A 13,198-nucleotide genomic window follows, 5' to 3' on the forward strand; every position below is an offset into this window, starting at 1 on the left:
TAGATCACACACCTCCACCCACCTCCCATGGCCCAGCCCTGTCCATCCCAACACACGCTGGCTCAGCCAGCTACCGAAAAATAAAACAATCTTGTTTTATTTTTTGGCTGCTGGCTGAGCCAGTGGGGCAGCGCTCCTCCGCCATTGCGGAGTAGCCACCGCTGGGAAAACGTGTCCACGGTAACACATGGCCACTGCGTGCAAATTATTTTCCCATCTCCAAATCCACCTCATTTTTACAACCGAGTTTGAAGTTTGGCATAATCAAACATTTCCTAAATATAGATGCATACCACCTAAAATACTGTTACATGATTAGCAAAGCTAAATCGGTATCTTTAAAAAAAAGATATATTTTATTTGATTTCAGTTTGCAAAGCACTTTAAAAAAATCCTTGGATTACTTGGTTTACCCATTTGCAAGTCGGTGCCACCGCATTGTTAAAAAAATATCCGCTGAGAGGTTTTCAATTTTTCCTTAGCCTTAAATGAGTCTTTATACGGGAACTGAAAGCAGTCTCACATTTGTATCTGTTGTAAACTTGTTTAATCTGTTGGAAAAACATCAAAATATGGCCTTTCATCCTGCACAGATTTAAAAATCTCAAAGGTTACATGATTGCTTTATTCCATCATTAGGCATAATTGCTTAGGGTTTTTACTCTAGTGCTTACTTACCTTGACAGTATTTATGGGCTTAACTGCACAAGTCTGTTTGGCCAGCCTAAGCTGGCCAGCCAAACAGACATCATGTTAATTTAGTAGACACCATAGTGACTGCAGTCACTAACAACCATTGCATGACAGCAGAAGCTAACAGGGAAAAGTCTGAGGTGCTGCTCTTTGGAAATCAAACCTCCATCTGGAATCACAGTTGGTGGCCTGAGACATTAGGCACTATACCTATACCCATGTGTTGTAATGGAAGAATAGTCCGGATTCAGATGGTATCTTCAAGTAGTTTATTAGGCAAGGTACAGGAAGAAACGAGGTGATGAAGTAATTAAGTAAGAAGTAAGGTACAAATGAATGAAGAACGAAACCCCAACAGGGGCAGCCTCCTTGCTGCTCAGCCCTACTCTCAACCGACATTCATGCACACATACAACACTCTATGACATCATACACTCATACTAACATTCTACACACATCCACTTGCTGAGCAGCAAGCTGGAAGCAGACACCACACTATGCCTACTGAGAAGGCCAAGAACCTGAGGATTCTGCTTGACTGTCACCTCTCCTTAGACTGCCCGGTCAATCGTGTGGTAACAACTTGTTTCTCGTTGATCAGGATGTTGAGGAAAAATGTTCCCTGCATTCCCCTTGCTGCACGGAAACAAGTGAATTTGGCACTAGTCATGTCTAGAATCGATTACTGTAATGCTCTATATTCAGATACCAACAAGAGCACCCAAGCTACATTACAGCGTAGTGCAGAATGCCCTGGCTAGGCTCACCTTGGACATTCGCAAACGGCAGTCAGTGAACTATGGGCTACAACACCTTCACTGGCTGCCCGTAAGAAAACATATCCTGTTCAAATCTGTATGCTCAGTGCAAAAGGCCCTCTATCGAAGCTGTCCAGCAGGACTTAGGGCTTATGTTTCAGTTACACCCGTGGTATGACTCTTCGCTCTGCTCAGCTCAATTTGATGACAGTGCCCAGATTTCAGAAGAAGAAATGGGGAGGGAGGGCATTCTCGGCTGTGGCAGCAAGACTATGGAACAAGCTGCCAAGTCATTGGACCGACATTAGAGCTCTCACCCCCTTTTAGGAAAGCATTAAAGACCTTTCTTTTCACGCTATAGTTATTTTTGCTAGACAGTGTGTTCACTACACGCGAGTGGACCCTTATAATTGTGACCTTAGTGCCTTGCCGCCTTCAGGCATTTGCTGTGCTCTATAAATACCATTCATATATCCTATAAGGTGTTCCGTGGATGACTGGGGAACACTGTAAGTAGCATAAGTGGGCAGCCTGCACAGAAATGCTAGTCAATGCGTCGACCTGCCTCTGAGCTGCAGTTTTGCCGGGGCAAAACCCCAGAATTCTAAGAGGCATGTTGCACACACAGGAGCAATTCAATTGTAGACCTAAGAGTGAGTTTGAGCCCAATTGGACCCAATGATGCTGCAGAGGTACTGACTGGACGAGCTTAGCCACATTATCTTGTTCTGAGAGGGAGAAATTGTCAACATTTTACTGCCTGCCCAAATCTAACAGAGAGAGCAATAAATCCTATTATTTTAGCCACGGAAACTTGGAAAAAGGAAACTGTGAAGTTAGTATAAACCGCGTAGCACTGTACAATGCGCCCCCCTTGTTAAAGGTTGCGGAGGAGGGGCAGTTAACAGTAACTTTTACTGCTGCTTGGTGAATAGGGGCCTAGTTCCTCATACCCTTATTAGGATTTCGCACAAATAATGGATCGCCCCAGTTGAAGCAGGAATGCCTAACATTTATGTAGTCTAAGAGTCTAAGAAGAGGGGGGTGGTCTGGCACAAAAAAAACACTGCTTTGTGCCTTGGCCTCTTGTCTTCGACTAGTCATCCTCGGATCTGTAACAAAGAAGGAACTTGCATATTGGAACTGCTACCTGAGAGGAGACGGGACAAAAGCCAGATTCAATCTCCGCAGACGGGCGCGTTTTACATTTTAAAAGGGATTATGTAAAGGCGGGTTCTGGAGGCAGCCTTCCAACCGCGGTGATCTGATCATGGAATAGAGATAAAGCAACTGTCGAGATGGGACAAAAAGTTTCTCTGGCTCCGCCTCCGGAGCGCCCAGCGTGGGGTGGATGGCCCACAATAGGGGCGGGGGAGGGGCTGAGTGAGCGCCCGAGGACCCTCCCTCACATTTAACCACGTGACCTCCTGCGTGCTCCTCTTGGCGCACAGTGCAGCGGCTCCTAGCCTGCAGATAAGTGAGGAGAGACAGCTGAGGGAGCAGCTCACAGGGGCATCTGCAGAGTGACCCGGGACCCCTCCGCCCCCTTGATTCAGTGCGTGACGCGCTCTCCGGGCAGATCCTCCTCATCACCACAGGGGCATAAACCGCTTCAAACCGGGCACGGAGAGCATCGCTGCTGGACCAGAGGAACTAAGACGCAGGGAGAGATCGGGAGAGTTTAGTAACCGGAGGACGACGGGGAGGAAGCATGCTTGGCACATTGACCATCACAGGTAGGAAGGCGCCTCCGCGGATCTGACTCGTTTGTGGCGTGGGGGGAGTGAGGCGTGCGCAGCTGCACCAGCCACTGATTTCGGGTCACAGCTGCTTCAGTAGTGACGGAGTGCATCGGCTATGCCGCTCCAAGTGAGAAGCCGAAGGATGCGTTCATTGACAGGATGCTGGAAGGGAGTGTGCTGTCGGGCTATCCACTCTCACACGTTATTTTATTTTTGTTGGTGCAGGAAGTTGTGATTGAGTAATTACTTATCGGGAAAATAAATACTTTCAAAAACATAAATATTTAGGAGTGCCAGTCCTGCGTTTTGGATTAATTCCCACGCAGGGGCGGCACCCTATTCACTTAAAAATAGTGTTGGTAAAGGGAATACTCTGTCCCACTACATTTACTTGGGTGTGGTATGTGGCGTGGTTTGAGACCAGAGCAAGAGTCGCAGCTGCTCCTTTAGAACAAACTGAGATAGCGGCCAGAATCGTAGTGTAATAGCGGCTTCTCCGCTTGCCCGAATTGTTTTGTGCTCATGAGGGGCCATTTCCATGTGCGTGACAAAATGTGAGCGTTTAAAAGCGGATGCGCTCCATAAACTTTATACAATCTCCGAATACATGTTGCTTAGAATTGCGCAACAGTTGGCGCCCGGGTATCATCTGAAGTCAGTCAACTGGATGCTCACCCGAGGTATTGTTTGCAACGCTGGTCTGCAGCTAGCTGCGCGTGCACCTCGCCCCTGCAGATACAGCGTTGTTCTCTCATGGGTAGCGCCCCCTGTTGGTTCCGTGTCCGTGCACTACGAAGCGCTTCTTAGTTTGTTGTTTACGATAAATTCGACGCCTGTATTTTGAGTTCCGTCAAGGATCACACGTTTTGCAGGGCACGGAAGCCTGGTTTAGAAACCTAGTTAGTGTATGTTCCTCGTATGCTCAAACCAAATTGTGCGACCTTTATGAAAAAGTACAAGGTGCCTAAGCAGGTTGAACGAGTCTATTGTAAGTTACTGATATGACTTCTTGTATTCTTAGTATCTAAACTTACTGAAATGCAAATAACCGTTAACGCCAGTTGATCCGTTGCAACCACTAGTGGGGTGGGCGAGGCCATAGGGCACATCCCATGCTTTCTCCGTCACAACCATCTCCTCTGAGGGCGCCATAGCAGGGTTGTTTGCGTGGGGGCAGGTTTCCCTTTCGAGCTTTTGGAGGGATGCTTCCTCGGTGGCAGTGTCTTAGCTAGTACGTCATGGGCCATAGTACAGTGGAGGAAATTGGCTTCTGGGTCGCTGTTTCTCTTGTGATAACAATAATCAGGGTTCGGTGGGCCCCGCAGGCCAGTGGTGGGACAATAGCCCGGGGGGCTTACAGCTCCTGAGTCCGGAGCGTGGAAGCCCCCCATTGTACACTATGCAGGGGGCAAGCCAGCCAAGCCTACAGAGTGCGTCTACAGTAGATGGCATCGTTGGTTGTTAGAGGAAAGCATGCTGCTAAGGTAGCGTAAATAAACTAAAGGGCTGCGACAGACTGCTACTAATCACCGTTGCAAAACACCCCAAAACGTGATTGAAGAAATTCGATGGGAAAAACAATGGCCTTGCTCTTTTTTCCAATGCAAAACTCCTAGTTAATGTATTGAAAGCTACTTTTTACGTATAGTGTAGTTTCTTTAAAATTTAGTGTGATGGCGGCAGTGGTATACGTAAATGCAATTCCATACCCCGTGTAAGGGCGGAAGGAATCGTGGTGACCTGATAGGATACCTATGCAATAAATCCGTGGCCGGTGCTTTACCAAAATACCCTAGGTTTCAAATCTGTATAGTATTTATCCTAACCCCTGGATTTTGTTAACGACATATTAGTTGATGATGCACTTACCAACGTGAAAATTACCAGGTAATTTAAATGATCGAATTTTATCAGCACCCTAAGGCCCTTGACAATTTTCTCACTCTGAGCAGACTTATTTGGGGACATTTGATGATGGAGCCGGTTTTGGCTTGATGTGTCCAGTTTGTTGTGGGCGGCATCAGCCAAGCCACTGTTGGCTGCACATCCAAGAAACCAATCACTAAAGCCGCATATGCTTTATGGGGGTTGTTTTATTGCAGGCTAAGGCGGTGGTGTTTTATGGTTTTGTGTTCTTACACTGACGTCAGTGGTGGAAACGTGCCCCGCAGCACGCGCCCATCAAACTGCAGCTTCTTCCAGTCCTCCCCCCTGCCTCCTTATCTCTCAGCCTGAAACCTGATCGACAACAGTAGTCGAGGGGGGAGGGGGCGGGGCAGCAAGGCCCAAATGTTTCCCTTGTGGCTTTTATGGTTGTCATGTTAGGCTTCCTACACATGGAGTTAATTTGTCGTTTATCTTTCTCGACCTATGTGCCTGAATGCGAGGACTGACAAGGTCTGACCGGATACGATGTTTTAGGAAATGGGGAGAATTTGAAATAAGATGAAATTAATGGAAGTAGACTAGGTGTAGCATATGAATAATGCTTTATTAAATAGATGACCAGTCCCAAAGGGGGAGCCCCACCAGGAGCAGCTCACTTGCTGCTCAGCCCGTCCTCAACTGATTCCCACTCAGGCATTCCAACACTGCATTCTAATCATGCACCAACATTCCACTCTGGCTGAGCAGCAAGACCTACAATACTAGACCACTACATCAGAATTGTATGTCTTTTCTAAGATCGCAAAACATCAAAATTAACTCTGTTCTTGTTATAGAGCCCCTGTAAAGTGCGCACTCCTCGCTCACCTTAATGTTCACCTCCATGTGGAACCATGCCCGAAATTATTGTGAGCTTTTTAACTACATTTCACAACTTAGGATAGAAAACCGTACCTGCAGTTTATATTTGTTTAGTGGGTGTCTGTGGCACCTCCTTCATCCCCACCTGCCTGCGCCCTTGGTGGTAGATTATTTTTGGTGAATAGTCGTCTAGTCCATATCCATGGTATTAGTTAGGCCACGGTTTAAACAGACACCATTTTGTGCAAATGTAAGCATTTGAGTAGCAAAGGAATGAGGGTTTCTGCGGCATGGCTGCCAGCTGTGATTTAGGTATTGGCCAGATACCGCCATAACGGGTCTTGATTTTTTCTCCCTCTTTTATTCTTTCGGGGCCAGGCAAGCTCGACTGTATTGGTTAACCGCAGCCAAAGATACACGAACCCACCGAGCTATCTTAGTATTGCATTCGTCTGCTCTGTGAGCATGCCCACGGTGTGCTCCATTTGTGTAATTAACAAAATGCACAATAGGTTTGCCAACTGCCTTAAAATTTCGCTCCCGGCTGGAAATCAAACCCTCGACCGTGACACTGCCATAAATCCGCACAATTCCCAGCTGTAATCATTACCCTTCTCCGTCCCGGAGTGAAGTACATATGGCAAAGCACCGTATACCCTTCCTGAGCGGCCCGTCCTGAGGAATGGGGCGTGTGCGACATCGGCTGGCTCAGAATGTAGGGAATTCCTGGCCGGGGTCCAGACTGCTACAAATCCCCCGGGACCAGCCAACCAGCTGCAGATGTCGACATGCTCGAGTGCAGGCGGCGCATGGGGCTCCATGCTGCGTTCTGTCCGCCTGCTCTCTAGCCCCCCCCCCCTTCTTTCCCGAAATCCCAGATAAAATTCTCCCTGCTGTGGGAACGGAGAGATACGGGGACTGGAAAATACGGGGCACACTCCAGAGGTGATAGTCGCGAACAGCTCTTTTGGGGGGGGGGGGGGGCGGTGGCGTTCCCTTCCCGCGGTTTGTCGTGGGGGTTTCGGCTTTAATGATCCGGTGTGAATGGTCAACTCTGGTTTGTTGCATTTTTTTTTTTTTACTTTCTTGAAGGACAAGTTCGTGGGCGGTAGATGACAACTTTACCCGCCCATCCACGTACACTTGTTTCTAGGGCGCAGCGTGAGCGTCACTGGTTTGCCCCGACCTTTCGTGTCCCAGTGAGTTGCATTCTGGGTCTTGTTGTCTGGGTTCTCGTCGGTGGACAAACGAGACCGAAGTATCGGATAGAACGGGGTTGAGCATATCCGTGTGTTGATGACCCAGTTAATTAGCTGAACTTGGCGTTCTTGTAGTGCGGTGATTGCCCCAAGATTTTCCTTCAGTGTACCCAGAATAAATTGCATTTGGTGTCTGGCAAGAGGTGAGCGCTAATGCTATAAGGAGAACGCAGTTGGCGTGCCACAGAGCACCGGCTGCGTGTGTACCCTGCTGCCAGTTCACTGACGGGGGGTGCATGGATGGCTGCCGGTTGGCATGACGCTTTGCCGCTTTAGCTAGGCTGCTCGTGCTTTCCAGTTGCACTTTTACGCCTTCGCCGTGCATTTGTGGTCTACATCCAATGTCAAACTCTCTGGGTAGCGTGTAAGTGACGTGGTTGACTTGCTCCCTGGTTTACTATGTACTCCGGGTTGTTTTTGCAGACTGTTCATTGCCTGACTCCAAAAGTGAACTTAATGGAGGGGCGCAGTCCGTTTCTGGAGGCCGCGGCTGTATGGGAGTGAATGGGTCTCCAGCTTTGGCCTCTATTGGCACTGCTGGGGCAACAGGCAGCTGCCGGAGAAGAGACTAAAGTAACAAACTGGCTACTGCGTCATCGTTTTGCGCACGGGCCTCTCCTGTCCAGGCACACATGGGGTGGATACAAATGCAGCCCATCTGGTTCTCAGAATCCCAACTCGTAATGTTAAAACCATACACTGGCACCCTCTGAGCCCCCTTCGAGTCGGCGTGTTAGTCTGCTTGTGCAAGCCTCCAGCCATTGAAACACGGTTCTTTTCCCCCATGAGGGACCGAGCGTGCTAGGCTCTGTAGCATCTCACACAGTTCAGTCCTAAACATGTGGGGTTTCAATCCTTCAACCTTCTGGTGCGCGAGGCGTGCTGTGCATATATGCTCCTAACCCATATTTTGAGATGATTAAACTCAAAATAAACCAGAAACTTAAGGACTATGGTCCGTTATTGCAGGAGGTTGGTTCAATAGACCCTTATTAACCCTATTGAGCTTGTGGTCGATGTCAGTTCAGAGTCTCTGTGCCACTCACCAGTTCTGTCCAAACTGACGCTTCCGTGCTTGAGTGTCCAGGATTTGCAAAATCAACAAGGTGGTGATGAAAAGCAAAGCTTGAATTAATCTCAGCCCACTGAGCTGCATTCCAGGCCGTAGGGCTCCCACTGTCATTCTGCACAAAGGCCCGCCTTATGCAGATCCATTGGAGCAGGACCACAAGTGAACAGTCCACCCTGAACTGCCCGCCCAGGTCTCCCCTGGAGAGACCACCAGCCACCCCGGACATGTTTCGACCTACTTGGCGATAGACTTGGATGCGGCTTGGTTAATTACCAGTGGCGGAGCTGAATTCAGGTATTGCATCCATCGCTATGTTGTATACTTCAAAGATATCCAGGATTTGTAGACTCTTCAAGGAAGTGTGGGTCCACCTTCCCTACAGGTATTGAGTGTGCATGCGAGTGCCGGAGGATTGCAGAAAGCGCCTTGTTTTCTGAGCAGCATGCACGCACACCTGGAGTCCTCAAGCAAGCTAGCTATCTTTTTCCTTTGTGAAGGAAGGATAATGCAAGAGCTGGTGAGATACGAGCTCCCGATTGCTGGCGCTGTGTTGAAATTTAATTTATATGGTGCTTACTACGTAGTCTGATTAACCACATGTACAGTAGTGTCCCTACAGAGCGTGGTATAGCAAGAGTGCATGTGAGCCGCTCCCTAGAGAGCTTGGCACGGCATAACTACAGGCACTCTATCGGATGGCGCTGCGGACTATTAAAGCCCTGCTTATAGCAGTGCTTAATTTGTATTAAATGAACTGCCGGGCCCATCACAGAAGGCCACTGCAGCTTGTGCCACACATTGCCCCAGCCAGCGCTGCTGATGACTTTACCAACATAACAAGTAACAATCTCACTCCTAAAAGTGACAATTCAACGTATTTTAGGTGATACAAAGCTATAATAATGGCATGAGGCTGGTATTCATTTTTAGTGTATATTGTCTTAATAAACCCAGTTGTGCGCATCCCAAAATTAAACAACGTGCCACCATGTGGTGGACTGTCACTAGAGCTGGTGCTTACATCCAAGTGCCAATGCTGAGAACTGGAAACCACTGGCTCAAATTAAGCACTGGCTTTGTCTGTCTGAGAGATGGCGAGTTGGGGTGAAATACCTGACTTTTGCAAGTGCTGACAATAGTGATAAAGCCATATTGAATGTGGGATACTGGTTGTATGTTTAGTCCCCACACTGTAGGTGCTCTTTCATTTTACTAACCCCTCCAACAGCAGCGTGATAGGATTTTTGTCCAGACAAATGCCACACCTCTTTATAGAGTTGCAATAGTTGGCAGAAACATGTTGACCTCATTATCACAAACTGGTTGAAGTCACATCTCCCGTTTCTATTCTAATACGCCTCTCTGGGACACCCAGTACACTGATTCTGTCCACTGAGAGCCATTTTTAGCAGCTTCAGTTTTCTTGATCACACACTGCACTCACTCACACTAGCCGTCTGACATTGCTGTTACCGCTATAAATGCAAATATAAATCCAAAAGTGCTCCGTTCCATTTTGGGTGTTGTAGTTAACACCATTGCCAACATGGGTCAGTGATGTGAGGAGGAGCCCGATGATGAAGCATGCTACCGAGGATTGGTGAGGGTTTTCTTCCTCAAACCATTCGGTTTCCTCATTAAGAGACATTAGATGTGTTGCTCCCATTAGATCCCACACATTTATTCTGTGCTTATGGCATAGCTGGAGTCTGTATGGGCGGAGGTCCCTACAGAGCAGTGATATTCAAAGTACTGCCAGGGGAGGGCGCTTGCAGCTCTCCTGGCCTTTACTTGTGGGCCCTGGAAAACAGAAGCATTGGGCCGCTGCCTGCCTTACAGGGAACTAACATTCATAAAGATGTTAAATAAACAGCAATTATTTATATAAAGGCCGGCTGGAGTAAAAAAAAAAAAAAATGAAGCGCAGGTGTCCTGCGCCACTCTTAACTTCAAGAACATTTTCATGTTCGAAGACCGTCTTTCAACAATCGTGTAAGAATATCAGAAAGTCCCTTTGACGAGGCGTGTCACCATATTACATCTGGTAATATCAGCGCATTTAAGTTTTTCTTTTGACTGTTTTCAAACCTGAATTTAGAAACCTTCATGAGCCGGTCCCTCCAGAGAGTGGCAGAGCTGGAGTCTGTATATGAGGCGGTCCCTCCAGAGAGTGGCAGAGCTGGAGTCTGTATATGAGCCGGTCCCTCCAGAGAGTGGCAGAGCTGGAGTCTGTATATGAGCCGGTCCCTCCAGAGAGTGGCAGAGCTGGAGTCTGTATATGAGCCGGTCCCTCCAGAGAGTGGCAGAGCTGGAGTCTGTATATGAGCTGGTCCCTATTGACAATAAAGGAAGGGACACTAAATTTCAGGCAGTGGCTTCGTGTAGCCACCAGAGGGCAGATTTCTCAAGCCTTACTGCCGTGGCCTGGTCTTCATCGGTCACAGGAGAAGCGGGTCTTGCAGCCGTGTTCTTGATCGTCAGAAAGTGGGGGACACGGATCGGGTATACTTTAAGGGATACCAGCTCTGAGATACTGTGTCGCGGTGGCTGGGTGGGTGTCCTCGCTAGTAGAGGCTTCATACACATCTACTTTGACCCACAGCCATTGCCACACACCTTTGTGCTTCGCAGCAAGGGATCATTGTCTTAGGGCAACACTTGAGTGGACTATTGATGGGCTTTTAGGGCAAAATCTTTCTCGAAGTTTCTTGCACGAGGGGGTCTCCCACCACTTGCTATGCACTACCAAGAGTTGGCATTGGGTGCCTCGGGTAAGGATCGCCACCACTAAGCGAGGGTTAAGGTACCACTGCCTCGCACGGTGTGGAGGGATTGTGATCATCTCACTGGTGTTGGTGCATGCAAGCGCGAGGACCAGTATGATTCATTATAGGCACCCTGTACCAGGCTTTCCGGAAAGCCTGGCGTGTTTATTTTGTGTTTTTTTTTGCTGCTGCAACAAGGGCAGGAAATACACTTAGGAGTACAAGAGTACATTGCTTAACCAGCTTGTTTCATGAGGGAGGTTGATGTCAGAAAAGGCATGGGTTGCAGGCCCCGAATCCCAGAATGGCGGCGCTTGGATTTAGCACTGATGGAATCGCATCCTAATGGGATGAGCAGCAGTAAAATTGTCCTTTTTATATTTTCAGTTGGTGAAATTCATACCGATAGTCAACACCCTGGTGACTCAGCTGGGTCCGGTTTGATCCGCTCGCAACCGGTTACCTGGAATTTCCACCAAAGTGGGTACACTTCGAACCTCTATTTTAGCGTAATACAGCTAGGACTTTTTGAGGTTTCGCGCAAAATGTCTTGTTTTTTTACTAGAGGATATCCTTGAGTAAAGTTTTTTTTGTTGTTGTTTTTTTTTATATTTGAATGATGGGGCTTTTAATATACTTGACTCATGGGGTCACGAGGAGAACATTTTCTGAATGGCCATGTTACAAATGGCAGACTTGTGCATCAAGTCTTGGTACACAGCTGACCACCACTTCAACATGGCTGCCACATTCAAAGCACCTGGCCTGGCTTTTTATAGTGACATAGGTGGCCTCGGAATTTATTTGGCAGGTTAGGTGAAGCCCACTCACAACAATAATATAGTTGGCAGTTGAGTCTGTGGGAAGGGGTCTGCTAGATCCTTGAATGGTAGGTGACTTTTCCATTCTGACTGATTGTTGTATTTTTATTTTGCATGAAATGCGCAAACCTTTAGACGTTGAAGCTAATGATATTCTGAATGAATGCTATTTAATTGCTCGTACGTAATCGACACTGATCACGTCACCTGTGGTTCACTTTTGATCTTGCTAAGGAAGATCGCAGAACCGTGTCGGTGTGTTTCAGGGACACGCTAGTTTTGCATGGGTCTGCATTTAAACTGCAGGCCTGCTTGTACCAAACCCAGTACGACTATTACAGTGCGTCCTATAATGTTTTCTATCCACCGGTGCCGAAACACAAAATGGATAAGTGCTGAACGAGTAGCTCGAAGCTACATTGACCTGCTGCCACCTGCTGTCCGTTAAGGGAAATGCAGTCACTGGAGATAGCCTTGTGGTTTGCAGCGTTTATCCTCTCATTTAGCGTGTCGCTTTGATGAACGGCTGGTCTCACGTGTCACCAACACCGCGTGTTGTCACAACTTGAATTTATGTACGGTACTTCTGGAAGCAGTAAAGCTGTCAGTTTTATACGCAGTAAACATGTAAAGTTCTATTTTCCAAATAAAATTCTCCAAATTTTGTTGGTCTTTTTACGAATTTGTAGGCGTGGTATGCTCTACTCGCACTCCCGCCTATGACATCTGGATAACAAGCATCTGCAATGCAATAGGTCACGCATTTGCGCGAGTTTAAGCTATTGACATCGTAAATGACAATGCCTTTTATGTATCTGTTTCGATAGTTTAACACTTCACTAAAAAGGCATTGTCATTTACCTTGCCAATAGCTCAAACTCTTATAAATGCAAGATCTAGGCTGCTGGGAAAGTGAAGGTGCGCATGGCATGCTGATTGTTGAAGGAAAGCATGTCGTGCCTGAAGTAGGAGAAACTCGTTAAAGAAAAATAGTGCTTGCATACTAAGTATGAAATGCATGCATACCGAGCACAAGTCCAAAAAAAAAAAAGTGGGGGTGGACTGACCAAGTTTATCAGTATGCAAGCGACATCACGGCGCACGATATCACACATGGCATCACGCATCACAGGAATTTATATTATAGAAAGTGGCATCACAAGCCACGACTTTACAGGAAGTGGCATCACAAGAAGTGACATCGGATCTAAAACCCTCACATATATGTTTAGCAGGTCTATCATGTGTACAATGAGTTTTTTTTTTTGTAACACAGCCTGTACATTCATTTAGAAACATATCATTTATTGTACATGTAATATGCACGTGTTAACCCCTTC

At 47.3% G+C, this 13,198-nt stretch overlaps 1 protein-coding gene across 2 annotated transcripts in view; it reads left to right on the forward strand.

Annotated features, from left to right (window-relative positions):
- AKAP12 (A-kinase anchoring protein 12) overlaps positions 1-13,198 on the forward strand; it is a 383,789-nt gene that overhangs the window by 343,381 nt on the left and 27,210 nt on the right. The window contains exon 1 of one of the 2 annotated variants that reach the window (XM_085612495.1): positions 2,550-3,187. The exons of the other annotated variant lie outside the window; for it this stretch is intronic. Coding sequence (XP_085468621.1) covers positions 3,163-3,187 — 25 coding nt within the window. The 5' untranslated portion in view covers positions 2,550-3,162. Of the gene's footprint in view, positions 1-2,549; positions 3,188-13,198 lie in introns of those variants that run through there. 2 annotated transcript variants of the gene reach the window in all.

The sequence above is a fragment of the Triturus cristatus genome, chromosome 6 (assembly GCF_964204655.1).
Source record: "Triturus cristatus chromosome 6, aTriCri1.1, whole genome shotgun sequence".
Taxonomy (NCBI): domain Eukaryota; kingdom Metazoa; phylum Chordata; class Amphibia; order Caudata; family Salamandridae; genus Triturus; species Triturus cristatus.